Here is a 25,458-nt window from a genome sequence, read left to right on the forward strand (position 1 = left end):
AACTTTTTAGCGGGGCATTCTCGGACTGTCTCCACATTCCTGCCTTGACAGCCACAAACGCCACAAATCCCCTGTTCCAGTGCGTGGCCCATTCTCCCTGACTCAGCTAATATCTCCATGACAGATTACAGCAAGTGCCTTGAAGCTCCCTGTTTGACGATTTACTCTCGCAGCTGTTTCGCTGGCTTGATTCACCACACGATCCTTTATATCATTGATCGGACGATACAAGAGGCAGAAACTGAGTGAAATTCTCAGTGGTTACTTGAATTTTAATTTTACTTCCTCATCAACTCGAAATTGCGGGTCGCGCAAGTCGTCGTCAGCTAGAGCTTTTGATCGACAGCTTCACATCTCGGCTTTCACAATCCTCCTTTGTTCACCTCTTTCGGTCTGCGCATGATCTAATTTACCAATATGCATTTCCGAGACTTTGCGCCTCGTACGGCGCTCATCAGCTCATTGCTAGCTATACCACAGCTAGCTTCTGCTTTCTACCTCCCCGGTGTCGCCCCTACTACCTACAAAGAGGGAGATAAGGTTCCGCTTTACGTGAATAGCATCAAGCCTGTCGACCGCTCCCAAGACCCGCGACTACACGCCGTTGTCTCATACGACTACTACCACCCTGCGTTCCAATTCTGCCAACCTGAAGGCGGCCCTCAATATGTATCGGAAAGTCTGGGTAGTATTCTCTTCGGAGACCGTATCATGACTTCTCCCTTTGAGCTTATCATGGGCAAGAACGAGACCTGCAAACCCCTTTGCGAAGTCAAATACACTGAGAAATCGGTTCAATTTGTCAAAAGCCGCATCGAACAGGGATACAGCCTGGAATGGCTTGTGGATGGATTGCCCGCTGGACAGGAAGTTCTCGATCAGTTGACTGGCACTACCTTTTATAACCCCCGATTCTTGCTCGGCCAGGATGATAAGGACGACAACATCCTGTTCAACAATCACTACGAAATCGCCGTCGAGTATCATGAAGTGAACAAGGACCCCAACCAGCGCCGTGTCGTTGGTGTAGTTGTGCAGCCAAGCTCGAAGGAGTACGGCGGCAAGGCTGATTGCGCCAACCATCCGCCCATCGTTTTGTCCGGAGGCGAGCAGCATGTTACCTTCAGCTATAGCGTGATCTGGCGCAAGTCTGACACTGCCTGGGCCACTCGATGGGACAAGTACTTGCACGTGTTTGATCCCAAGATTCACTGGTTCTGGCTTATCGACACTGCCATCATTGTCGTCATTCTTGTCCTCACTGTCATGTCCATCCTGGTCCGCGCTCTCAAGAAAGATATTGCTCGTTATAACAGACTCGACCAGATCGACCTCGACGACTTTGGCGGTACTTCGGTTGTTGAGGATGGTGTTCAGGAAGACTCTGGCTGGAAACTGGTCCATGGCGACGTCTTCCGAACCCCTTCGCGTCCCCTTCTGCTCTCGGTTCTGGCTGGCAATGGTGTTCAGCTGTTCTGCATGACGGGATGCACCATCCTCTTTGCTCTTCTTGGATTCTTGTCTCCTTCAAACCGTGGATCTCTTGGAACTATCATGATTCTCATGTATACTGTCCTCGGCTTCGTTGGTGGTTATGTCTCTGCTCGAACTTACAAGGCATGGCAGGGTGAGAGCTGGAAGTTGAACATTGCTTTGACCCCAACCTTGGTCCCCGGCATCGTCTTCTCCAGCTTCTTCCTCCTGAACCTTTTCCTTTGGGCCAAGCAGTCATCAGGGGCGGTTCCTTTCACCACCATGCTTGTGATTGTTGCTATCTGGTTCATTATCTCGATTCCTCTCTCCTTTGGTGGTTCTTGGGTTGGATTCCGCTCTCCTCAGTTCCAGCCCCCTGTCCGCACCAACCAGATTCCACGACAGATTCCTCCTGTGAGCACTTACCTTAAGCCTGTACCCAGCGTGCTTATTGTCGGTCTACTTCCCTTCGGTGCCATCTTTGTCGAACTTTTCTTCATCATGAACTCGATCTGGTTCAGCAGGATCTACTACATGTTTGGCTTCCTGTTCCTCTGCTACGGCCTCATGATTGTTGTCTGCGCTGCTGTCACTATTCTTATGGTGTATTTCCTGCTATGTGCTGAGAACTACAACTGGCAGTGGAGATCTTTCCTCGCTGCTGGTATGAGTGGTGGCTATATCTTCTTGAATTGTCTTTTGTACCTTGTTACAAAGGTCAGGGCGAGTGGATTGGCCGGTATTGTGCTCTACATGGGCTACAGTGCCATCATTTCATTCCTCTTCTTCATTCTTACTGGTAAGTTATTTATAGCCCCCCCCCCTTTACGATGCCATTCTAACCCTTACAGGCTCCATCGGCTACTTTGCCAGTTGGTGGTTCGTCCGCAAGATCTACTCGTCCATCAAGATTGATTAAGAGACGGACTTGCACCAATAATGACGGATGGATCATCAACGACAAGTGACGAATGAATAAGAGACGGAATTTTGGTGTTTGTAAAATACATGTACAACCAGCATCTGGAATTCGCGTTTACCATGAGCTGTGTTTTAAGCTGCAAACAAGGGCCAGATCGGCAACATTATGGTGATAATGGTCCGTGGTGTTGCATCAGTACGCTGCGAGTACGGAGTAGATTCATTTTCATTTAGACGGATATCAAAATTAGGCCGGTGCCAACAGAGCAGGGCCGTGTTGGCTATTGATGAGGAGGTGTTGTTCTGCATTGTTTTCAAGCTTATTATAGATATCAAAAATTCCTTGGCTTATTTCCTCCTGCTCAATCGTCGTCGTCATCGTCATCCAAATCATCCAGGTTAGTAAACTGAAACTGGGCCTTTTGCTGCGGTGGTCCAGTTGGGCTCCTTTGTTCGCCAGGGGCAGCCGGACCACCAACCAAACTGGCGCGTCTCCAAGCCTCCTGGTCCTTCTCTCTCTGGCGTTCTCTCTCAATGCGCTGGCGCTCGCGTTCCTCTCGTTGCTTCTTCTCGCGCTCTTCCTGGGCAATGCGGTCCTCTTCTTCCTTCTGCTTCCTCTCCTCTTCCTCGCGACGCTTGCGCTCTTCTTCCTCAGCTGGATCGTAGCCCTTGGGGTCAATGCCCTGCTCCTGGAGGAGCTGGTTAGCAGCGAGGGAGCCAGCGCCAAGCTGGAGGTCATTTGGCCAAGGTAGGAAGATTTGGTCGGTCAAAGGGTTCAAGAACTGTGTCCACTCGCTGGGCAGGACGGTGTTGGCGGACATTGAGGACTGTTGAGTCGCAGGTTCCTGGGAGACGGCCGGCGTGCCATTTATGACTGCTGGGCTTTGAACCTGAGACGATGCAGGCGCAGATGGTGTCATAATTGAAGCCGCTTGCGACTCGGGTCCTGGAGTCTGTGCTGCTGGTGTTTGACCGCCTGGAGTCTGGACTTCTGGAACATCTGGCGTCGGCGGTGCGGCTTTAATGGTGCCTGCTGGTGGCATGGTTGTTTTGCTGATACGTCGGGCATAATTGAGAAGCTCTTCGTAGGCGATGGGGTAGCTTGGGCCAGAAGGAAATGTGGTGGTTTGCGTCGTCACGATGTCCTTGCGAGTAGTCGCTAGATTCGAAAGAGTATCGCGGATCTGCGTATCAAGGGCGTTTGAAGACTCGCGCAGTTGTTGGATACGTAAATAATTGTTCTGATGAGTTTGGACTGAGAAGAAGATCAGCTAAAACACCCATGGCTGGCTAAGTTGTATGAGTTACCTTCTTCCAAGCCTCTGCTTAGTTCTTGGTCCGCTAAATTGAGCTCTTCTCCTTGTTGTATAGAGGGATGGTATTTTGTGACTGAATCAATTAGGTTTGCGAGAGCTTTCTCTAGTCGCTCAAAACGACCATCGATATATTTGTCCATTGCAAGATCGTGGTTGATCACAATGACCTTTCTACGGATAGTATCAAGTGATATGAAAGTAAATAAAAGAAAGGTCAAAGGCAAGGCTGCTATAGCAGACGGAAGCTTGAAGGTCAATGTGGGTCTTTAGTCGGTGTTGTCATTGGTCGGCCGCTTCGAAGCTTCTTTTAGGCCTGAGGCCAAACAAACCCGATCTTTCCCGTTCGGCAAACTCGCGCAACCAAGTTCAATGCCCTTCTTTTACGACGACGACATCGACGAGCAATTGAACGACGAAACAGGCTTCCACCGCCCTAAGATTCAAGATGGTCTCCTACGTACGTTAGAACCCTTCGAAACGACCGCCGAGAACGAGCTACAGATATTCACGAACGGCTCGAGGCGTCTTTAACGAAGAGTGCAATCGACTGACCTGATTCTCACCAGACTCCCATCCGCATGTCGGAATTCAAGAGCAACTATGGTCCTAAGTACGTTATATCAGTCTACGATCACCGAACGTCGAATTCGAAGCGCACTGTCAAGGCACAAACGAACTACGACTCTCGACATTCTGCACAAGGGTTCATATGAAATAGTGACGTTGGCTAATACTCTGGAACAGGTACCATTCTCAACCCAACATTGCTGGCATCACCCCCCAGGCTGCCTTCCGAATGTAAGTACACGATTTTAAACCGAGAATACGATCGCGAACCGAATTTCGATCTCCCTTCCGTTTCTCCGAAGTCTTGCATTGATCAATTGCGGCTGAGATGGACATGAGGATGAGATATTGGGATTTGATTACGAACTTTTATGGACGACTAATCGTTATGCTGTGAATGGGAACTGACTGGGTTATAGTGGCTCCCGTCTGGCTATGTACGGTGCTCCCGCCGCTGTTGCTGTCCTCCTCTTCGCCAACGGTATTCCCCGTGTGCAGCGCGACGTTCTCCAGGTACGAACGAACATCTCTCTATACTATTCGACGATGATATTAATTCCTATACAGAAGATCCCTTTCCTTGGCAACTATTTCCGAAAGGAGATCCACCCCGCCGACAACGTAAGTCTTGATTATGATACGAAGCATTGGGGTCGATTACTGATAGTCCGTATAGCCTTTCTAAATTATCTGGTGGACTTGAGGAAGATAGACGTTGTTCAGCGCCCGTGCCGGCTCTCATTGTATAAGATATTCCAATAGACATGTTCTGAGCCTTGAATTTTGCTGTGAAATGTACGGCCTGTGATTGGTTGATGTTTAAGTGCTTAACTTGTAGCCAGAAACATGCATGACACCTTATGGAAGTCCTCTTTAAAAGAATAATATGTAGTGGCATGAAAGGATTGAAAAGAGGGTTTCTTTAACGACATTATTACAGTCTATAAAACCTTTTGGCTGTCATATGTTGCTTTGGGCTATTTCGGGTTGTTGATATGATGTTCCACTCATTAAAGTACAGTGCCACTAACTCAATGCGAAACACTGGTTTCTCTCCTACATGTACAACTTGCCCGTCTTATACAACTTCAAGCTGACTTTCGCCATTCATTTATCCTTCATATTTCTCAATTATTAACTCTCTTGAAAAAAAATCTTTAGCTTCTTCAAGCCATGAGAGGATTCTAATCCTTCCAACACCGTCTCTTTCGCGCTCAGCTAACTGCTGGTGAACACTTGTCATGATGGAGATATCTCAAGGATACAAGACAGTAGCAGCTTTCATCATTGCGCTGCCTCTTTTTGCCAGGCGATTTAAGAACTCTTCAGGTCCTAACTCGCGCTTAGAGGGTTTCTTCTTTTATTTTCTCTCTGTCGCCTCTGTCTGTTGGTTGTATGCCGTCTCAGCACTGGTCCCGGAGCCTTACCTGGTACGCCTCATCTTATACCGTGCTCATCGCACAGATGCTAACTCTAGCTAGGATGAAGTATTCCATATACCACAGGCACAGAAATACTGCCAGGGGAGGTTCCAAGAGTGGGATGGCAAGATCACGACACCACCAGGGCTGTAAGTTTGATGCGCTTCTATACCCCGAAGCAAATGCTGAGCCCAATACAGTTACCTTCTTTCTCTTATAACACCTGGAGTTGTGCGTCCTAGTAGTTCAGTCAGTGGATACTTCTGCGACGTCAAGAGTCTAAGAGCTACCAACGTCGCTGTTCTGGTGATACTCGCCATCTTGGTCCTAAAGTGCCGTCGAGAGATCGAGGCACGCCTCTATGAAGCTTATACCTCGACCCGGCTACGCAATACTTCACAATATGCAGTTCACACCGCACTTAATGTCGCCCTATTTCCGCTTCTCTTCTTCTTCTCTGGACTTTACTACACCGATGTTGCATCTACTGCAGCCGTCTTGGTCGCCTACTTGAACCACCTAAAGCGCATTGGTCGAGATCGTAGTTCCGCACTGAACGATCTAACAACAATCCTCTTTGGAATCATCACGCTTCTCTTTCGTCAGACCAATGTCTTCTGGGTAGTTGTGTATATGGGTGGCCTAGAAGCTGTCCATGCTGTCAAGACCTTGCGGCCAGAGCAGGTTGATCAGCCAGTTATCTTGACATTTGTTGAGCAGATCAAGTATTTTGCCTGGAGGTATTCTCTTGGAGATATTCATGACCCCCCACTACACATGATGTGGCCAGATGGTACGCCAGCTCTTTCTTACAGCTTAACTTGTCACTAACTACGATCAGACATGCTCTTCTGTGTATTGAGTCTGGGAATCGCAGCGATTTGCAACCCAATCCGCATCATTAGACAGATATGGCCTTACGTTGCTGTCCTTGTCTCATTTGGTGGCTTCGTAGCATGGAACGGTGGTGTTGTCCTTGGTAAGTACTCTCTTTGCATAGCGTCGAGTCTATGGCTAACGACAAAAAGGTGACAAATCCAACCATGTTGCTACTATCCACCTCCCACAGATGCTCTACATATGGCCTTTCTTTGCTTTCTTCTCTCTACCACTTCTGGTACCGTATGCCCTACCCGCCATTAACATGGTACTGCGAATACTGCCGCGGGCTCGATCGCCTACATCAACTAGCAAGCCAGCCCCCGAGGCAGAGACCAGTGCAAAGCCGCCCTCAATTTCCTTCGGCAAGTCACGAAGGTCGGGAAGCTCTAGGAAAGCCTCGGCAACCGGCAGTTCTGACAGAAAATACCCACGACTTTCGAAGCCACTAGAAATCGCCAGCTTCATATTTGGGGCCAAGCTTATACTCTGGCCCCTCTACCTCCTTGAGACCATAGTGCTCTCACTCGCCATCGTTCACTACAACACCATTATCCACCCCTTCACTCTGGCTGATAACCGCCATTACATGTTCTACATCTTTAGATATACCATCCGACGGGCTTCTTGGATTCGATATGCTTTAGTTGTCCCCTATACCTTGTCTCGGTGGATGACGTGGGGTACCATTGCTGGCTGCTCACGATTCTTCACTATTCACATGCGCGCCTGTTCTGTTTATGGGAATGGAACAGAAAACCCTCCCTTCCTGAGTCATCCTATGGTGACTAACGTTGGGTTTTCACCAAGACAAACTTATGCCGCCTTTCCAGCTGGGATAACGGAGAATTCTCAGGATACTTTCAAACATCGAGAACTGAGCAAGGCTTTGGATGGTGACCCTCTTCTTGCTTCGATTATACCAGCTTCAACATCGACTGGACTCGTATTCTTGCTTGCCACGACTTTATCACTCATGACGGCCCCGCTAGTAGAGCCACGATACTTTATCATACCCTGGGTGATGTGGAGGCTGCTTGTACCTGCGTGGAGGCTTCATGATCATGGTTATTACGGTGGTGTTACTTCCAGACTCTCAAATTACCCAAAGATCAGGCCTTTGTTTGAGTTCTTTCAACACTACGATCTACGACTTATCATTGAGACGTTTTGGTTCATCGCCATCAATGCTGCAACAGGTTACATCTTCCTCACCAAACCTTACATATGGAAGGCGGAAGACGGGACTGTGCTGGACGACGGTCGATTTCAAAGATTTATGTGGTAAACACTCAAGACAGAGGGGATATGAGCGGTGTGGTTGCAAAAGATAGTCTTTTTGTAGTTTTGTCTTGATAAGCATGTGGCCCTCTTATCGCTGGGAACTCACTTCATGCCAGATGTGAAATATACCCGAACACTGAACGCCATACCCATGGTCCAGCCCCAGACCAAACCAGACCAAACCAGACCAGACCTGTTTGTAGCCCTAACCATACCCAGTTTCATATCGAGCATCCCAAATTCATGCAAAAGTCAAGTTCGTGTGTTTGTACCAGAGTGGTTCATCATGCAATGAGTGATGCATGGACATATCTTTCCTGCCCCGTCCAGTAGTCGTAAAAAGTCTCATGAAAAACGTTCATGCGCCAGATTATAAGCTTAGACGATCCAAACTTAAGCCATCATTGCTTCTCACCCGGCGGATAACGCCAAGCTTGAAGAACTTCTCTTCACCGCCCGGTGTGCGTCCACCGATATACCACTTGTCGGCGCCTATCACATCACGGAAGCCTTCACTGCTGCTATCACTTCCACGTCGACCAGATGATCCAGGAATGGGAATGGCGGTGTTGTTGGCGGGGGATGTTGATGTTGACGGTGATGAAGTGGTGTTTCGGGGCGGACGGATAGCGACACTAGAAGTAGTTGGCTGTTGTTGAGACTGATGATGATGATGATGATGTGACGTAGAAGCAGCCGTGGTGGTTGTGTTTGCTACAGTTGCTGTGGCAGTTGTGGTCGTCGTTGCATCTCGGGTGTGCTTGTTTGGCTGATGTTGATGAGGAGCGGTAGTAGAGATGGAGGGGCCTTGAGGACGGAAGGCGGCGAGGAAAGAAGAGAGGAAATACGGTCGTTGTGAAGGCATCGTGAGGTTATCGATCCGATGTGTTGTGATGTGCTTTGGTGTGATGGAGAGAGGTTGGCCGTAGAGGTTGACAGAGTAGCCGAGCGACGGTCCGAGCAAAGCCGAGTTGTTTTTGTTCGCGATGATGTTGGTATATGCGCAGTTGAAAGAGTGCCAGTGTCTTATTATCTGAGTTGTTTGTGTTTTGTGATCAGTCGTCGTAGCAAAGTGACTCAATTGTTTGTCGGTGGAAATGGGATGAAGAAGTGGAGTCGAGATGTGAAGAAGAAACAGTGACAGCGACAGTGACAGTCTGGGGAAGAGCAACGGTTTATCGTAGTCACTGACGTCGATTTTTTGTGGAGGAAGAGAAACGAGGGAGGGGAAAACCCGGAACCAGCAAATGCTAATGGCAGGGATGTCATAGGTCAGGCCTCTTCATTTAAAGTGTGCGCACGTGCGGTAGCCCAATCAGAGCAGACCAGACCCTGCTGTATTTACAGGCTGTTAGGGGGGCACTGTAGAGGATGGTTCGGTTGGGCTTGCACTAATTGGAGTTGAAATGCGGAGGTGGTTTGAGAGTTTAGGGTGAGGATTTGATCTTATTGGGTATATAAGTTGAAGAGAGGGTTGATAGCTTGGTAGAGGTGTGATACTGGCGGTTATTTTGTGAACAAGAGGTATAGGGATCAACTAGTTACTGTATAAACAGTCTGTTCACTATGCTGTTCTGAATATCATGATGTTGGTAGCTACCAAAGTCAGCGGAGTGAATTAATTGGCTGTCAGTTGACTGAAGACACTGAAGATATCCCTTCGCCCGTCTTACTATACACATCCAACCGTTAATTGTCACCTCAATTCAGACCCCAATTCACAAAAAGCAAACAGAAACAAAAAAGGGTCATTGTAAGCGAGATCCTTCAGCGTCCAACGCCTGCCTAGACCTTTCCATGCACATTTGGGCATGCAGCATCACAACTCGTCTTGACTAGGCTTGTCTAGCTCTCGAAGATCACTTCCACTTTCAAAGCTAGGCGACACTAGTCAAGACAGTGATAACCCTGTTTTCAACCACCGTTTTATCAATCATCGCGATGAGTATTGAGATTGATACAATGCTCTTGACCGTCCTGAACAAAGACTCGTTCTCCTTCTCGTTCTCGTTTCCTTGTACACAGTTCATGTCCGTCTTGTTCCCGTCTAAAGCAGCACTCACTCTTTCATCTCCGGACTCCCGGGTCAAAGGGCTCCTTGTGACAGCCGAAATGTGAATGCGTATGCGAGCATGATCTGATAGTTTCTGACAATGCAACTGCAGCAAACACATGGTGATCACTAAGTTAGACTCTGGGGTCGGGACTGGTGAGTAAAGGGCATCATCCGTTTGGTCGATCGGATTATCTGCAATAACAGTCGGATTATTGCAGCAATTGACAAGTAATATCGATTTATAGAGACAGGCTCAAGCTTGTAAGAGAATATGTACGATTACCTAACAATTCATGATGTTAGCCTGTCTGCCTCGGTTTGGGGTCATGTAGACCAGACTACCCTAGATTATAGAGATAGACTGAAACTTAGACTACATCCATCGTCTTACAAGCCAACTCATACTGCAAATAACCCAACTGAACACGAAATTCCCTGGCCATGCTGTGTAACAACGCTGCACTATTCGTTGAGATGCCTGTCTTCTCAACAACTTGCGCTATACCTTACTATAGCGGTGTAGACCGTAGACCGTAGACCGTAGACCCAGACCCCTCACCACCAGCCACCCATGACTGTTCGTACCCATATTCCCCTCCATAGAAAAAACCCGCCAACGCATAATGACAACTGGCTATAGCTGCAGCCGTAGACCTTGAACATCCATTGTCTACTGCATGCAGTCTTTGCATATTCCCACTCCCGTGATACCCTCATAAAACTCCATCTCACTCAGCAATGCCCAGCTTCAAAGCCCGCATCCTCAGCTGGATCGTCTGGTGGTGGTTCAAGAGCACCTGGAGTTCAGCAGAGGGCATCAACAACCGCATCGCCAAGGAGCGTCTTCGTCCCGAGCGTGTACCTCCCAAGCACCTCTACAAAGAGTTCGCCGTTGAGGAGTATAAGAGAAAGGGCCACATCGCGAATTATGCCGTTTACATAGTCTCTCCCAAGACAGAGACGCCGACTCGCGGTCGAATCTTGTATCTCCACGGCGGTGGCTTCGTCTTTGATATCACGCCCCAGCACTGGGAGCTGGTGGCTCAGCTTGCGAGGCGTCTGAATGCTACTGTTACCGTACCGATATACCCGCTTGGCCCTGAGACGTCGCTTATGAAGATGTATGAGTTCGTGCAGCCGCTCCACGACGAACTCGCATCGGCACCAGATCGGACGCCGTTTTGGATTGTGGGTGATTCAGCTGGAGGAACCATGGCTCTTGTCCTCACGCAAAATGCGAAATTGGCTGGTATACAGACTGCGCAGAGAATTGTGCCCATCACGCCTTGCACTGATTCCAGTCTTGTCAACCCTGAACTTCACAATGCAGCGCTCAAGGATCCATGGCTCGACGTCCCTGGCATCGCCGAGATCACAAGACTCATCTGTCCAGAGATGGATACTCAGCATCCCAATGTTAGTCCCATATATGGAGATCTGAGACTACCGCCGATGTTGGTGTTTGCAGCTGGCTTAGATCTCTTGACGCCTGATACCAAAAAGATGGTCGAGATGGCCAAGGAGCAAGGCACAAAGGTCGAGCTTGTGTATGGAGAGGGCATGATACACGTTTGGCCTATTCTACCAATTCAAGAGGGAAGGCAAGCCGTGGACAAGATGGTCGAATGGTTGGGAATCAGTTGATTATTTCTTTGGGTGGATTGTCTTGGGCTACGGCGTTGGGTTTGGGGTTTTGAATGGCATGAGGATACCCCTTGAGAAATGTGATGATGATGACGACTACTATATAAGAGAGCCATGTGTTTATGATTGGAATGAGATAGGATGGGATAGGATACAGCATACTTTCATATGTCTTGTTGTGCTCAGACGACTTATGGCTACGAGATCAGACGTGGCCGAACAAAGGTATATAAAAACACTCACATACGCCAATCAATTTTATTATGTCTATCTACATAATGAGAATCTTCATCTTGATGATTATGCAAGATGTCGTGTAGTACAGACGGATAGCAACTCGGCTTCCAAGTTCCTATCCATCTGTATAAAAGGCGGTGGCTCAAGGACCCCATCAGAGGGAACACAAGATCTTATAGCCCGGGATGACATGAAGTCGAGGTAGACTATTAGGAGAGTACATGCGTAGTCAGCATTGATATGGCTGTGTTTGCCATTCTCCCGCCAGAATACACAGGGTTTCTCATTTATAGTATCAACTCAAAGACTCAGCAGCTTACGTGCACATTGATTGGCCAACTTGGGAATTCAGGCTTCACATGTCAAACAAGGAAACCTGGATGATGATGATGAAACGATTACTAAGACATGTCGACTCGTATAATTGATCACTTCCAGATCCATGCCATCTGCATGAACAGTGAGTGACGTCCCGGATATTACTCAAACGTTGATATAAAACAGAACCCAGGAAACGAACAACAACAACACCGACGGGTCGATACAAACACTCTTCGAAAAGTCGGTAAGGCTATCATGTTACACAACCAACGGGAAAAGTGTAAGTGGCTTACCTTGTGTGACATGCCACGGAAAGATCTGTAAGACGAACTGCAAGGCTGAGCAGAATATTTTATGAATCGACCACTGTCGTGAGTCGAAGCAAGCCATGTTTGGAGATCTTCAGGCCCAAGGTATCATCGCTTGAGCGCCACCACTCGCTACAGCGCAGATGATCTCGGTTATCTGTAACTAGAGTCTAATAGATTAGGTTGTTGACGTTTGTTTTTAATCCATGTCCCTACATCATTTGAAAAGTAAGGCCCCAATTGCATCGGTCGGCAAACTGCATCGTCCCAAAAGGGTATTCATCCAGCGTCCATTCGTTCCGAGAAACCTTGGAATCTATCTGTTCGGAAATCGCCACGCACGGCAGCAGACTCGAGTGACAGCGGACGGAATAGACTATAGATAACGTATCGTTGCATGTTCTCCGAATTGGTAGAGTGATCAGCCTGTTTTCTATTTTCTACGTAGTATTCGCTATATCTGCATCGACAACAAAGCTTCGGCCCCCATCTCCCTCCCCCCAAGACCATACCTAGATACCACGCCTTGGGACTGACTGGCACAGGCTGTGCCACAACTCTCCATGCAGAAACGCCCGATGTTCGATGCTCGATTCCATGTTCGGGGCCTTGATCTCGCCCGTACCCGTAGACGTCAACTCAATGCAACATGTCCCGTCCATGTTCCCCAGCCGTCGTCCCCGTCTGCCACTGGTTGCCACCCGCCAGGTGCGTGGACAGTGGACACTGAATGAATGACAGAGCTACCAGTGCGATAATTAGCAGCAATATATATCGATATCCTGGCCTGCATCATGGCTTTGTAATTCTCCATTCTCCATTCTACTCACAATCCCATTCTTGCTGCTCTTTGATAGATACCTCTCTGATCTTCTTGTCCCTCTTCATATTTTAGTTATTTCCACTCACCTCGCCCAACAACCTCGCTCGAGTACGACCGACTCGTTCCTTTTTTTCGATCAAGATGACGTCTTTGCTCTCCTTGGTGCCATACCTTTCAATGGGATTGGTCATCTTGGGTATGCTCGTCATGGGTATCATTGCCTTCAACGTCTTTGTATACCCCTTCTATGTATCCCCTCTTCGACATCTCCCCGGACCAAAAGTAAGTAAACTCCCCATTCGTTTTCGTATCATGTTGCTAACGTGGTTAATAGGACAATGCCTTCTTTCTTGGACAGACTGCAAAGTTCCTTCAGGTGCCTTGGTTCCCTGAACTCCTTTGCAAGTGGTCTCGCGAATTCCCCAACGCCCCCATTATTCGCTACCTGAACTTTGCCAACGGTGAAACACTGTTTGTTAACAGTATCGAGGCATACAAGCAGGTCCTTCAGACCAAGAGCTCGTACTTTGTGAAGCCTGCCTTTGCAAAGCAGTTCGCGCACGAATTCATCGGCGATGGACTCCCCTTTGTTGAAGGCAAGCTTCACAAGCTCCGTCGAGCAGCCATCAGCCGTAAGTACAACCAACCCTGACCCAAATTGAGACCAATGCTAACTTCTTTCTTAGAACCATTCTCGGCTGCTCGACTAAGAGCCTTCTCCCCTGTTGTTCAGCAAAAGGCTGAACAACTGATCGATGTACTGACCCAGCATCGCAACGAAAACGGTAATGTTGAGAGTAAGTAACCCCCCTCCCCCCTTTTTTGTGCGACTGAGCTAACAATCTTATAGTCGAGAGCAATATTTGGAAAGCAGTCCTCGACGTGATTGGACTCGAAACGTTTGGCCTTGATCTTAACCACCTCGAATCCGACGAGTCTCCGCTGTTTGACACCTTCACCACGATGATGCAACCCTCCACGTTTGGCCATGTTATCAACTACTTGAACTCGCTAATCCCGATTCGACAGTATGTACCCATGAAGGCATGCATTGAGTTTTCTCAGAGCTGTGCCCGAGTCCGGGAGTTCATTGTAGGTTTGATGACGATCCGACGTAACCAGTATGAACAAGGCCTTGTTAGCCCCGAAAAGAACCGAGACGCCCTTCAGTGTTTGTTGGAACACTCCGACCCTGATTGGAACGACAAGAGCGTCGTTGAATATGCAAGTCACCCCCTGAATTCTGAATGTTGCGGATTGTGCTAACAGTTGTTATAGGTTTTGAATCTTTTGATCCTTGGACATGACACGACAGCTTGTTCCATCACCTGGGCCGTTCACGAGCTCTCACGCCGACCGGACTGCCAGCAGCGTTTGCGAGATGAGATCGCAGGCATGGACAGCACTTGCGACATGCCTGGCTTCAGCGATATCGACAAGCTCCCGTATCTGCACAACCTTGTGCGCGAAGTTCTGCGACTCTACTGTGCAGGCAAGTAACCCCATCTCCCATCCCCTGATATTAGAGAATTGATTAGCTAACGTGTTTATAGTGGCCATGGCACCTCGCCAAGCGACCGACGACGTCGAAATCGACGGGATTATGATCCCCAAGGGAGCCGTGATTCAACTCTCGCCCGCGGTGATGAACATGCACCCTCTGGTCTGGGGCCAAGACGCGCAGGAGTTCAACCCTGACCGCTGGAACGATCTCGCAGGCGACGCGACAAGCGCGTACGCCTTTGAGACGTTTCACAACGGCCCGCGAATGTGCATCGGCAAGCAGCTTTCTTTCATGGAGATGAAGATCATGCTTGTTGAGATGGTGCGCAAGTTCAAGATTGAGAAGCCTCTTGGAAGCCAAGACAAGCAGGTTGAAGTTGCTGGACCGGCTTTTACACTGCGACCAAAGGAGAATCTGGTAGTGCGTTTGGTGGCGATGTAAGAAAGAAGAGAGTACCAGTTGGCTAGGCTAGGCTAGGCCACTTTGTTTTGTTTTGTTTTTGCTGACATATTATACGGAGTTTGGGGAGTTTTAGGATACCACTCACTACACGACATGGTCAGACAGGACATGACAGGACATGACATGATATGACATCCATGATATCCATTGCATTAGATATTGGGGGAGCATTTAGAATCAGGTGACTTGGAGACAAGAATCACGATAGATTGGGCATGTAGATTTTGAGCAATAAATGCATTTTTGATTTTTTATATGAATGAATATGTTTTCATCATGACTTGTCTGTCTCATGATGAAGAGACTATTGACATTGACAATAATCACCCCGCAATTTTCTAGACCCGCCCGTTTCTCGAACTTTCCAGGGAACACGCGCTTAGAAATCCAATCAAAGGCTCTATCAAACCCTACCAAAATCAAGGGTCCTTTGCTCTTCTCTCCCGTCCTCTAAACTTGAGTGTACCCAAGTCAAGTTACCTTACGTGTGTCGTTGTGGCTCGCTCGCTGTTTCCAGTAAACTACCTACTTACCTACTCCCTACTCCCTGCTTCTTGTCTTTCTACCTTATTAGAGTGAACAGCTTGGTTCCCGTCCTTTTCCGCCCACTTCACACTGCGACTTTTCTTGATTCTGTTTTGTTTTGCTCTGCTGTGCAGTTTATCCTCCTCTTCTTTCTATGCCGTCATCATCATATCAGCCAGCGAGCGCCTTTATAGATAACCGGGTTCCCTTGTCCGAGCATCCGGAATACAGTAACGAATCTTCTATTACGGCATTAATTACTTTCCAGTCTTACCACACCTCACTACCACTCGCCCCCCGGTCTCACGCACTGCACTTGATTCAACATGTCTAAGGCGCAACAGCTCAAGGATGAAGGGAACAGCCGTTTCAAGGTCGGGGACTACTTTGGCGCCGACAGCCTCTACTCCAAAGCGTGAGCACATATAATCAGCACAGCGCAGCTTGTGTGTGTGTAAGAGAGAGAGCTTATTCTGACAAACATCGCAATAGCATCATCGCCGACCCCAAAAACCCACTGCTCTATACTAATCGCGCCATGGCCCGTCTTAAGCTTGAGTTATGGGACTCAGTGGTCGCCGACTGCGAAGCTTGTGTGCAGCTAGCGCCTAACAACATGAAGGCCCGGTACTACCTTGCGCAAGCACAGATCGCTCTTCGTGATTATGACGCTGCGGTCAAGAGCGCTCTGCATGCGCACAAGCTGTGCGTTGAAACGGGAGACCGTTCACTCGCTGCTGTGACGGATCTCGTTCTTCGCTGCAAGAAAGAGCGTTGGGATGATCTCGAGAAAAAGCGTGTTCGCGAATCACGGGATCTTGAAAGGGAGATACTTGAATTATTGGCCAAGGACAAAGAGACTATGCTGGCCGAGACTGATGATGATGCCATGGTGAGGCAGGAAATCGAGGAGGAGAGCGCTGCCAAGATTCAGCGGATGAGGGAGATCTTTGAGAGAGCAAGGGCAGATGGTGAGAAGAAGAGAGAGGTTCCAGACTGGGCCATTGACGATATCAGCTTTGGCTTCATGGTCGATCCCGTCATGGTAAGTTTATTCACCACAATCGAATGCCACATTTGCTAACAAGATACAGACCAAGACTGGAAAGTCATACGAGCGCGCGTCGATCATGGAGCACCTGAATAGGCATCATAGTGACCCTCTCACGCGCGAGCCACTTGTCCCTGCCGAGCTACGGCCAAACCTTGCACTGAAGCAAGCCTGCGAGGAGTTCCTCGAGCACAACGGTTGGGCTGCTGATTGGTAGAAGAAGAGGAAGAAGCAGATGACGACCAAAGTTGGCAGGCAATAAGCGGATCGGAGGTCTTTTGATTAAAACTTTGTTAAATGCTTGGAGTTTGAGGTGTTCAGAAGCTTATCCCAGAGATGCTTTGGACTGGTATAGCGTAACGGTTTGAACGAATTCATGAAATGAATAACGGCAATTCTCCTCTTAATCCTGTACGATCGCTCGTGCAACCAGCGCTGCAGCCAGTCGTCTCGTAGATAGTATCTTTTAGCGTATACAACTGATCTTTATTCATCATGTCGTGTTCCTAATCCTCCACTGACCCGGCCATCATGTCCCACAGCAGTTTTGTATATAAAGGTAGTCATCAAGCTCGCGCTCCGTCCAAGCCATGTTCTATACCCTACTTAACCCAGGCGTGACGACATTATACAATCGCTATGCAACCGAATAACCCAACCAAGCGAAACCCAGTAGCCCAAAAGAAAAATGAACTCCAATAGCGCCGTGCAAATGCATGTTTTCACCCCTTCCTTGCTCATGTCATGGTACCACCCCGAATGCTGACTTTACCCATCGGATTGGCCCCTAGAGAAAAGATGGGCCCGGCTGGCTATCGTCCTTGACGAGTCCGGCCCGCTCTTCCTCCGTTGGGTCTGCGACGTGTGATGTTGATCTAGACGATGAGTGAGGCCGCCGGAAAACGTTATGGAATGAAAACTGACGTCGTGTCGTATCCTGAGGTTGTCCATGAGGCGGGGGCGTCGGAGGCGCAAGGCTGCCGCCACTTCGGAACGATGCCCCTCGGTACTCAGTATCCTGTCCGTTGTACTCGTGCTCCCGAGTTTGACCGTAGTAAGCGGCGTGTTCTTCGTCGGCCTTATCCCGGGGGACGGCAATCTCAGTGAGGGGGACCGGGTGCATCGGGCTGCGGGGCCGGGGTTTATCGTCTTCATGATCGTCGTTGGCGTGTCGGCCTGAGAAGTTGGTGAAGCCTCGGGCTCTACCTCGAATGGTACCTGCAATGCTAGAGAAGAGTGTGTTTGTTTCCTGACGGTTGTTGTCATCGTCGCTATCGTCTCCGTCTTCGACTGGCGGGAACTGCGACATGCCTAAAGGTGGGTGCCTTGGACTGCTTGGTCTTACAGCAAAACGGGGTGAGGCGGGAGGCATCGGTGGTGGAGGCGATGTAACTGATCCTGCTCTAGAGCTGCTAATCGTTCCGGTCCTGAAAGTCATTGTTCGTCTTCTTCTCAAGCCATCCCATTCCCACTCTGGCTGCTGTCCATCTTCTCGGATAGGGTCCATTGTGTCCATCATCATCTTTTCCTCGTGGAGTCGCTTGAGCTCTTCGGCTTCCATTCTAAGTCGTCGCTGTGAGATCTGTCGCACGATGGCAGCGGCTCCGCGGATGGCATCGGCCTTGGGTTCTGACTCTGGCTGTTCCTGCTCGGCAATAGTCTGGATCTGATCGAGGTCGCCGCTGAAGACTGCGGCGTCGGGCACATCCTTTGCGGATTTCGAAAGCTGTAGTAACACTACTCCGGAACAGATTGTTAAGAAACCTAAAACAACGGTGACGATAGACTGGGCGGTGCCCTTAAAACCTTGAAAAAGAATTGCTGACGTGATAATAGTTGTACTGGTAAAGTAGACGTAATATGTCGGGGTAACGAGGGCTGCGTTATAGATGTTGAGTGCTTTCTATGATGAGCTGTTAGTGACTGAGATAATAACAGAGAACCGGGCTCATACGTTGAGATAAATGATCTCTGTCAATAATGTGCCAATGACGAAGACGAATAAAACCCATAGGAACCATTCCTTGTACTGAGGTTTGCCCCCGATCCAAGCAATGATGGCAGCACCCAGTCCTTGAGTCGAGACGACACTGAGTCCACCAATCCAACTGCAGATTGAGATATAGACCAACATATTCTTGTTACCATATCTTGGTCCAGCCCACAATGCAGTGGCGATGGATCCAACTATAATGAGGCCGGCATAGGTGAGAAATCCAGGCGTAATAAAGTATTTCTGCATCTCTTGAATGTCGCTGACGGACGATGTATGGGGAGCATTCATAACAATAACAACCGAGCCGACAATGCAGAGGAAGCAAGCAACTTTTCCGACCATGCTGAGGCGCTCTTTGAGAAAGATGGCCGAAAGGATAGCTGTAATGACAACGGACAATGCGCCAAGAGGAGTGACGAGAATTGCATCGGTGAAGGCATATGCGACAAAGTTGAGGATTTCGCCAATGATCATCAGTGTCATTCCTGCCCACCAGTAGAAGTTTTTGAGGTACCCATATCCTTCTCCAGCGACCTCGTTGTATTTCTCGTTGGCGCGCAATAACCCGACTTTCTTGAGGACGAAAGAGATACCAATAAAGACACCAGAGCCAACAGCCAAACCAATACCAACGGGTTTATAGAATCCAGGTCGATCGCTCGGGTCGCCGCCGAGGCCGCCACTTCGTGCGAAGATATCGGCGTCCATTGCGGTCCGATATTCGATATTCAAGACGGAGACGGAGAGGGAGGAGAGTCGAAGCGGAAATCTAGACTCTATTTAGAACCACATGGGCGATGGTGACGGGATCGGTTGCGGCAGCGACGAAGGACTCTCTGTGGTTTATAGGGGGTTGAAGCAAACTCTATAGCGATATAAGCTCATAAGAATGACAAACAATTGAAAGTATGAGCCGTGGATAAAGTAAGATAAGGTAATTCTAGGAAGAGAATATACAAGAAGAAGCGTTGAGAAAGCAGATAGTCTGTCTGGTGTTCGAAAGTAAAGAACCTAGAAACCTTGGAAACGGTGTCGCACACTCCAGCCAGCTTCCATCCTTTGTGATGAAAGAGCCTAGATGAATGTGGGTGGGCTCCCGAGACACCCCAAACGAACAAGTATCGGTACATGCGATACCCATCTAGGCGCTGTCCCCGCTGCAAGCTGCCAGCTTCCAGTGGTTCCCAGCCAACCACTTCACTCAAACCTAAACAAGCTACAGAACAAGCTCCTCCATCTGCTGGTACCGGTCCATTGGGCGGAGATCTTAGCGTCGTAGACATCAACAAAAAAAAAAGAGAGGACGCCGTCTACGTGCTACGTACCTCGTTGTTCGGCATGTCAGTGACAGTCAATACCCCGAGGCCGAAATAAGAGAGAAATCAATCATAATTTCCTTGGCCACAATTAATTAACCAACTAATTACTACCGGGGCATTCCAAGTTTATGACCGAAATGCCATGGGCCATCACCCGCTCAACGGGCTCTTGGGCCAACGGGCGCTAAACAAATCGACGTCAGCACCTCACCCATGATGAGCCTGAAACCCCATGAGACCTGTGAAATCTGGTTCTGGGCTGCTTCAGTGGCTTGCTGATGACTTGGAGATATCTGATAGGGGTCCTTGCATCGATCGATGCTCGACCTGCCCATCTCGGTAAGCCCTTGGCGCAGCATTTGGGGATTTGTATGTACAGGTACTTGATGGCCCTCCGCCCCCAAAAAAGCCACTTACATACGTACGTCGAGGGGCTAGATGACGATGAAGCATTGCGCATCTCCTGGCCAAAACTCGTTCCGTTGGAGACAGAGTCTAAACGTTGAAGATTCTTTCTTTCTCTCAGATTGATCAAGTTGACCGCTTCTATTCGTCTGCATGTTCTGTAGAACAGAGCAACACTGTCGGCTGTACTGAGCTTGACCGCTGAACAACGAATGTTCTCTAAGGTACTGAGCTGATGGTGGCTTCGAAACTGTTAGGCCAAGGCGGACTCTACTCAAGAGCATCCGTCAAACGTGGGGTGGCTCCAGGGAGCAAGAAAACCTTTGATGCTGAACTAAGGCGTCAAAAATATCTAATCTAAACGACCCAAAACTTATACGAAGCTTGCTTAGATACTTTTCTCACTTAGAACCGACATCCCAAGTTTTCTTGCCTCCCTTCGGGTGGTTCCTTCTGTAGAATCTAGACCCAAAGTCTGGGGGCGTTTTTCAGCTTCCAAGGTTGGTTCAAACTATGATACCGTACTCACTGAAATCTATATCATCCTATGGACTATTGTGCTATGCAAGACCCGTGTCCGTTGGGGTTTATATGGTCAAAAGATGTGACCATCACTATTCATCAACCATGTCAAAGACTCCCGAACCCTCCGGAACACAGCACTCACCTCTCAGGCACTCCCACTGCATTAATGTCTGGCCTTGAGTCTCTCACAACCAGCAAAATGGAACTCTTCGCAGCTATTTCTGTCTCGGGACGACACTGCATGCACGCACGACTCAGCCTGTTTCGACTCCACACACCAACTGCACATGTGGTGTTTCAGAGAATGTTATTTTTTTTTACCAGTGATCGACAGCGAATCGATAAGTTTCAGTGTCTCAATTTGCTGGTGGGTCGACAAATCGACCGGCTGCACGCTCCGAGGAAGAATTGAGTTCCATTAATGTTAATCAAGCGAACCTCGCTTGATACGAACACGAACTGGGGCTGACGATATATGGCGTAGTTCTGCTGAACTACAAAAGCGTAGAAATCCCTTGTACTTGACCGCTCTTATAGTGGGCAGATATTCAAGACTTCGCGCGATTATAGTACCATCTAGTCATGCCTGTCACCAGACTCACGACTATAGCGTGCTATCGTGCAGCTTGACGGGCCGTTTAAGCTGCCTGGCTGCATCTGCGTGGCGTCAAGAATTGAGTGATATCGTGTGGCTTGTGCTAAGTGAAAGTGAATCCATAATACATATAACTTTGTCATTTCCTATCGTGTAAAGGGGGTATCTCGATCTTGTATTCATAAATGCCATGATGTAACCCATTCCACTAAAGACTGAACCTTCCATCTCTTGCTGCCCATGCCATGCCATGCCATGCCTTGCCTTGCCTTGCCTTGCCGTATCGTGCTATTTCTTCTGAACCGGGACAATCTCCTTCAGCCACTTCTTGACTCTCTCATCCAGAGGTAACTTCTTGGCCTCCCCTTCGCTCATTTTCTTCGCAAACTCCTCTTTCAACTTCTTCTGCAGAGCCAGTTTCTTCGCGTTCTGCTCCGCAAGTAAAGCCCTACTTCTGGCGCGATTTTCAGCTAATTGTCTCCGTTTTCTCGCGTCATGCTCTACTAATCGCTCAGGAGGCACAGGCTTGCCAGTATGCTTCTTGACCTTGTTCCAGAAAAGCTTATGCTGCGCCTCGAAGTTGTTATGAGCACTATTGTACATCGCGACCCGGCCGTGGCTTTCGACCAGTTCCTTGAATACAATGTTGTACTCACTCCTCGTAGCTGTCTTTGAGAATCGGAGGCCCATGTCGATGACGGCGCATGCCAGTTCCTTGGAGCCAGGTAGGTCGAAATTGATTGCCATGAGAAACGATTGTGCCTCGGGATGAAGTGCGTGCAGAGGAGTGCCTAGGAGAGCTGACCGGACGATTCTAGGGATGAGTGATTTGGGTATCTCCTTTCCGCCGTATTGTTGCCACTCAGGTCGGACTGAAGGAGATGCCGGTTCTTGCGTTTCTGAAGCCTGTGGTTTGGGTGGTTTTGATACTGCGGATGGATCCATCTTCTGTCGTTTGGCCGGGTTCCTTGATGAAGGGCATGGTGTTTCTTCGCGAGACAAAGCTCGCTTTCTGGTGATGAGCTCCGGTTCCGCATTCTCAACAGGCATGTCGAGAACAAGAAAGCGCAGAGAACCATATGAGCTCACGTCGTCAAATGCGTCATATAAACCATCCTCCGTTGAATCGTACTCATCATAATACTCATCATCTTCCTCTTCTTCCTCCTCCTCCTCTTCTTCTTCCTCCTCCTCCTCGTCTTCTTCTTCTTCTTGTTGTTGTTGCTGTTGTTGTTGTTGTTGTTGTTGTTGTTGTTCGACTTGAACTTCATGTACTACCTTTCTTCTCTCATACTCTTCATCGTCATCATATTCGTACTATGAACGTCAGTCTCACCCTGAAATTGAGAGGGAAAGTCGATACATACGCTTGTCGTTGTTTCATCAGCAGCCTCAGCCACAAGCATAACTGTAAGAGCCGTTGCGAGATCAAGCTGCTCTCTTCGGGTCATCTCGTGCTTGATAATGTCCTGGACGACGATATCCTCGATCGTCTTTGAGTCAATTCCCGAGCCTTCCGGATACAGGTTTTTCGGTAGCCACGACATGTCTCTGGGGGCTCTGTTGCGTTTATTTTGATGTGAAAGTTGATGATGTTGATGGCAAGAGGTGAGATTCTGTCCTCGTCGCTATTTTCTAGAAGGAAATGATTGATTTTATTCCGCTCGTCAAGGTCCGATATGGCGAGTGAAGAGCCCAACTGGTGGGGGAGATGACCTTCTCTGACCAATCACAGCCATTCTCGCTGACGATAAGGCCGTTCTAGAATTCTGAGTGGCAGAATTTACTTGGCATGGTCGCTTATCTCGTAATTTGTGTTCCGAGGCCGAGTCTCGCGAGTCGAGGCCTCTTGAGATTTGTTGACTAAAACACATGTAACCATGTGGCTCATTATTATATCACTACTACATAATAAATTCACAACATTAACTCAGCTTTTCGCGTGCGTCTTAAATTTTTCTTCAGCCACTTTAACTATCGGCTGAACCAAATACCGATGGTCCCCAGTTTTTAAGGCTAAATGCCCCTGGCGCTCGCCCGAGGACTTAAGTCTGATCCTGAAATTAGAATGTCGCTCTCTTACCAGGAAACAGATCCTCCGACCCATTCTCAGCTGTAGCGCTGACGGGAGAGATGTTCGATGCGTACACGGCCCTATCAGCCTAGTCATGACCCTAGCTTCAAGAGGTTTACTCCCAGCATTAGTTGTTTGAGGACGACACAGCGCATTGAACAGCCTCAGGGAGGAACCAATGGCTTATATGGAGTGAGATGGAGATACAGGGGATCCTTCGAGTCCAGATGAAGCCTTGATCGCCTTAAATCAACTTTGAATCCTTCTTAAGGGATCCTTTTCCCTGAACTTTCGTGTCTGAGCTGTGCTAGCTTATTCCTTCGTGCATTGTCTTTGCTTCTGCCTCTGCCTCTCTTTCGTCTTTACATTCAAGTTTGCGCAGGCGCAGTTCTATCTGTCCACTTAAATCACATCCACTTGAAGTCATATATCAATCGATTGTCGTATGCCTTTCCTACAATGGCCAACAAGAATGCAAAGTCCCTCTACGAGGCTATTCCCGAATGTATTAGCGGGTGCTTCGACATCAGTGTTGCTAATACTGGCTGTGCCAAGGACGACTACGACTGCTGGTGCTACAAGCCGAATCATCAAACCATCGTTGATACATTGGAGCAATGTCTCTCAAATAAAGAAAGGAAGACGAAAAAGAAATGCACTGAAGATGATGAATTCGGTATGTAGTTGTCGAGTCAGCATGTGAATGCATCACTAACAGAGGTCAGAATATGAGAATAGTTATTGGAAGATCTGCGAACAATATTGGGAACTTTATGGAACAGCCACCGAGCCAACATCATTCCCAACTGCTGTATCATCTACAGCCTCAGGAGCGTCGACAACACTAGAGATCTCGACAACAGTTGACACTACTGCATCATCTGAAGAGACAGCCGCCGCGGACGAATCTACCTGGACGAGCCTTGCACCAACTGAGACTGGCGATTCCGAGCAAGCACAAGCATCTGACGAAGCAGACACAGTAACACCTACTCACAGTGGTTTATCACCAGGAGGAAACGCTGGAGTGGGTGTTGGTGTTGCACTGGGCGTTATCTTGATCAGTATTGCCGTCTTCCTCTGGCTGCGTGAGAGAAAACGAAGACGCTCAGCCGAAGAACAACTCAGAATTGTTGAGATAGAGAAGGCGAACGCTTCTGAAGACGGATATTATGTTAGCAAGGGCTTGTACGAGATGGAGGGCGACCGACCTCATGCGGAGGAACTTCGTGGATGTATGAGAACGCCAGAGCTTGGTGCTGCAGAGATGACAAAATCAAGCAGTGTGACACATGTTGGACCCGTGAGTCCATCTGATGATGATAGGGATTCGTCGTTTTCGACACGGATTCACTCGTGGCCCATCTCGCCTGAGAGACCAAGTCGTCAGGAGTCGAGAGGTTTGGGCGAGATAACGGACAACAATACGGCAAAACCAGCTGCTTCTTGATGAGTTATTATCCCTGATGACGATGACATTCTTCTTTATACAAATTTACTTACATAACCATTCTTTATTGCTCTTACCGAAGACTTGGCATTGCTGTCAGTGGTGAAAGGAGGACTCAAACGAAAAGCCCCTACTCGTTGGTATTGACATTTGGAATGATAATTGAATACTGGTTTTTGGCTGTTAGAATTGCTGGAGTCGGGCCCAAAAATTACTGGTATAAAAGGCTGGGCTCGGTGGCATTCTATAAATTTTGACCCAGTCAACATCACCCTCGATGCCAACATCGACATCCCACACAT

At 48.5% G+C, this 25,458-nt stretch overlaps 11 protein-coding genes across 14 annotated transcripts; 7 read left to right on the forward strand and 4 right to left on the reverse strand.

The window, feature by feature from the left end:
* The first annotated feature begins 121 nt into the window (after window positions 1-121).
* FVEG_06275 (hypothetical protein) lies at window positions 122-2,757 on the forward strand. The gene is made up of 2 exons (XM_018894599.1): window positions 122-2,272; window positions 2,325-2,757. The coding sequence occupies exons 1-2, from the start codon at window positions 418-420 to the stop codon at window positions 2,390-2,392; spliced, it is 1,923 nt and encodes a 640-aa protein (XP_018751696.1). The 5' UTR covers window positions 122-417; the 3' UTR covers window positions 2,393-2,757.
* FVEG_06276 (hypothetical protein) lies at window positions 2,515-3,899 on the reverse strand. The gene is made up of 2 exons (XM_018894600.1): window positions 3,703-3,899; window positions 2,515-3,649 (listed from the first exon to the last, which is right to left on the reverse strand). The coding sequence occupies exons 1-2, from the start codon at window positions 3,848-3,850 to the stop codon at window positions 2,757-2,759; spliced, it is 1,041 nt and encodes a 346-aa protein (XP_018751697.1). The 5' UTR covers window positions 3,851-3,899; the 3' UTR covers window positions 2,515-2,756.
* Window positions 3,900-4,155: 256 nt separating this feature from the next.
* On the forward strand, window positions 4,156-4,962 carry FVEG_06277 (hypothetical protein; the record flags this gene model as incomplete). Its single annotated transcript, XM_018894601.1, has 6 exons — window positions 4,156-4,167; window positions 4,277-4,320; window positions 4,455-4,508; window positions 4,697-4,790; window positions 4,845-4,898; window positions 4,954-4,962. The coding sequence occupies 6 exons, from the start codon at window positions 4,156-4,158 to the stop codon at window positions 4,960-4,962; spliced, it is 267 nt and encodes an 88-aa protein (XP_018751698.1).
* A 397-nt stretch (window positions 4,963-5,359) lies between these two features.
* On the forward strand, window positions 5,360-8,028 carry FVEG_15829 (alpha-1,2 glucosyltransferase ALG10). Its single transcript, XM_018905046.1, has 5 exons — window positions 5,360-5,707; window positions 5,759-5,847; window positions 5,899-6,491; window positions 6,540-6,677; window positions 6,727-8,028. The coding sequence occupies exons 1-5, from the start codon at window positions 5,519-5,521 to the stop codon at window positions 7,863-7,865; spliced, it is 2,148 nt and encodes a 715-aa protein (XP_018751699.1). The 5' UTR covers window positions 5,360-5,518; the 3' UTR covers window positions 7,866-8,028.
* FVEG_06278 (hypothetical protein) lies at window positions 7,839-9,089 on the reverse strand. The gene has a single exon (XM_018894602.1). The coding sequence runs from the start codon at window positions 8,724-8,726 to the stop codon at window positions 8,232-8,234; it is 495 nt and encodes a 164-aa protein (XP_018751700.1). The 5' UTR covers window positions 8,727-9,089; the 3' UTR covers window positions 7,839-8,231.
* A 1,401-nt stretch (window positions 9,090-10,490) lies between these two features.
* Window positions 10,491-11,854, forward strand: FVEG_06279 (hypothetical protein). Its single transcript, XM_018894603.1, has one exon. The coding sequence runs from the start codon at window positions 10,656-10,658 to the stop codon at window positions 11,559-11,561; it is 906 nt and encodes a 301-aa protein (XP_018751701.1). The 5' UTR covers window positions 10,491-10,655; the 3' UTR covers window positions 11,562-11,854.
* A 1,537-nt stretch (window positions 11,855-13,391) lies between these two features.
* On the forward strand, window positions 13,392-15,195 carry FVEG_06280 (hypothetical protein; the record flags this gene model as incomplete). Its single annotated transcript, XM_018894604.1, has 6 exons — window positions 13,392-13,532; window positions 13,585-13,882; window positions 13,937-14,047; window positions 14,101-14,465; window positions 14,529-14,736; window positions 14,804-15,195. 6 exons carry the CDS (start codon window positions 13,392-13,394, stop codon window positions 15,193-15,195), a joined length of 1,515 nt encoding a protein of 504 aa, XP_018751702.1.
* Window positions 15,196-15,537: 342 nt separating this feature from the next.
* FVEG_06281 (STIP1 likey and U-box containing protein 1) lies at window positions 15,538-17,288 on the forward strand. 3 transcript variants are annotated; one of them, XM_018894605.1, is made up of 3 exons: window positions 15,538-16,156; window positions 16,234-16,786; window positions 16,836-17,288. In XM_018894605.1, the coding sequence occupies exons 1-3, from the start codon at window positions 16,068-16,070 to the stop codon at window positions 17,007-17,009; spliced, it is 816 nt and encodes a 271-aa protein (XP_018751703.1). In that variant the 5' UTR covers window positions 15,538-16,067; the 3' UTR covers window positions 17,010-17,288. The 3 variants fall into 3 exon arrangements, with proteins under 3 accessions (XP_018751703.1, XP_018751704.1, XP_018751705.1); XM_018894606.1 differs by having other exon boundaries at window positions 15,652-16,786; XM_018894607.1 differs by lacking the exon at window positions 16,836-17,288 and having other exon boundaries at window positions 15,652-16,156; window positions 16,234-16,834.
* FVEG_06282 (hypothetical protein) lies at window positions 17,137-19,854 on the reverse strand. 2 transcript variants are annotated; one of them, XM_018894609.1, is made up of 3 exons: window positions 18,747-19,854; window positions 17,717-18,695; window positions 17,137-17,667 (listed from the first exon to the last, which is right to left on the reverse strand). In XM_018894609.1, exons 1-3 carry the CDS (start codon window positions 19,494-19,496, stop codon window positions 17,561-17,563), a joined length of 1,836 nt encoding a protein of 611 aa, XP_018751707.1. In that variant the 5' UTR covers window positions 19,497-19,854; the 3' UTR covers window positions 17,137-17,560. The 2 variants fall into 2 exon arrangements, with proteins under 2 accessions (XP_018751707.1, XP_018751706.1); XM_018894608.1 differs by having other exon boundaries at window positions 17,137-18,695.
* Window positions 19,855-21,746: 1,892 nt separating this feature from the next.
* Window positions 21,747-23,285, reverse strand: FVEG_06283 (hypothetical protein). The gene is made up of 2 exons (XM_018894610.1): window positions 23,000-23,285; window positions 21,747-22,949 (listed from the first exon to the last, which is right to left on the reverse strand). Exons 1-2 carry the CDS (start codon window positions 23,177-23,179, stop codon window positions 21,921-21,923), a joined length of 1,209 nt encoding a protein of 402 aa, XP_018751708.1. The 5' UTR covers window positions 23,180-23,285; the 3' UTR covers window positions 21,747-21,920.
* Window positions 23,286-24,165: 880 nt separating this feature from the next.
* Window positions 24,166-25,156, forward strand: FVEG_06284 (hypothetical protein; the record flags this gene model as incomplete). The annotated part of the gene is made up of 2 exons (XM_018894611.1): window positions 24,166-24,382; window positions 24,432-25,156. The coding sequence occupies 2 exons, from the start codon at window positions 24,166-24,168 to the stop codon at window positions 25,154-25,156; spliced, it is 942 nt and encodes a 313-aa protein (XP_018751709.1).
* Between the last annotated feature and the right edge of the window lie 302 nt (window positions 25,157-25,458).

Source organism: Fusarium verticillioides, chromosome 2 (genome assembly GCF_000149555.1).
Source record: "Fusarium verticillioides 7600 chromosome 2, whole genome shotgun sequence".
NCBI lineage: Eukaryota > Fungi > Ascomycota > Sordariomycetes > Hypocreales > Nectriaceae > Fusarium > Fusarium verticillioides.

Excerpts from the sequence above, each read along its gene's own strand:
- FVEG_06282 (XM_018894608.1), bottom strand. The coding sequence starts at position 19,496 with ATGGACGCCGATATCTTCGCACGAAGTGGCGGCCTCGGCGGCGACCCG. Across the intron at positions 18,696-18,746 it reads CAGAGATCATTTATCTCAAC|AAAGCACTCAACATCTATAA; the intron begins GTATGAGCCCGG and ends AGCTCATCATAG.
- FVEG_06278 (XM_018894602.1), bottom strand. The coding sequence starts at position 8,726 with ATGCCTTCACAACGACCGTATTTCCTCTCTTCTTTCCTCGCCGCCTTC.
- FVEG_06275 (XM_018894599.1), top strand. The coding sequence starts at position 418 with ATGCATTTCCGAGACTTTGCGCCTCGTACGGCGCTCATCAGCTCATTG. Across the intron at positions 2,273-2,324 it reads CCTCTTCTTCATTCTTACTG|GCTCCATCGGCTACTTTGCC; the intron begins GTAAGTTATTTA and ends TAACCCTTACAG.
- FVEG_15829 (XM_018905046.1), top strand. The coding sequence starts at position 5,519 with ATGATGGAGATATCTCAAGGATACAAGACAGTAGCAGCTTTCATCATT. Across the intron at positions 5,848-5,898 it reads ATCACGACACCACCAGGGCT|TTACCTTCTTTCTCTTATAA; the intron begins GTAAGTTTGATG and ends AGCCCAATACAG. Across the intron at positions 6,492-6,539 it reads ACACATGATGTGGCCAGATG|ACATGCTCTTCTGTGTATTG; the intron begins GTACGCCAGCTC and ends AACTACGATCAG.
- FVEG_06283 (XM_018894610.1), bottom strand. The coding sequence starts at position 23,179 with ATGTCGTGGCTACCGAAAAACCTGTATCCGGAAGGCTCGGGAATTGAC. Across the intron at positions 22,950-22,999 it reads CTGATGAAACAACGACAAGC|TACGAATATGATGACGATGA; the intron begins GTATGTATCGAC and ends TGACGTTCATAG.
- FVEG_06279 (XM_018894603.1), top strand. The coding sequence starts at position 10,656 with ATGCCCAGCTTCAAAGCCCGCATCCTCAGCTGGATCGTCTGGTGGTGG.
- FVEG_06276 (XM_018894600.1), bottom strand. The coding sequence starts at position 3,850 with ATGGACAAATATATCGATGGTCGTTTTGAGCGACTAGAGAAAGCTCTC. Across the intron at positions 3,650-3,702 it reads AAGCAGAGGCTTGGAAGAAG|TCCAAACTCATCAGAACAAT; the intron begins GTAACTCATACA and ends TCTTCTTCTCAG.
- FVEG_06281 (XM_018894605.1), top strand. The coding sequence starts at position 16,068 with ATGTCTAAGGCGCAACAGCTCAAGGATGAAGGGAACAGCCGTTTCAAG. Across the intron at positions 16,157-16,233 it reads GACAGCCTCTACTCCAAAGC|CATCATCGCCGACCCCAAAA; the intron begins GTGAGCACATAT and ends ACATCGCAATAG. Across the intron at positions 16,787-16,835 it reads TCATGGTCGATCCCGTCATG|ACCAAGACTGGAAAGTCATA; the intron begins GTAAGTTTATTC and ends AACAAGATACAG.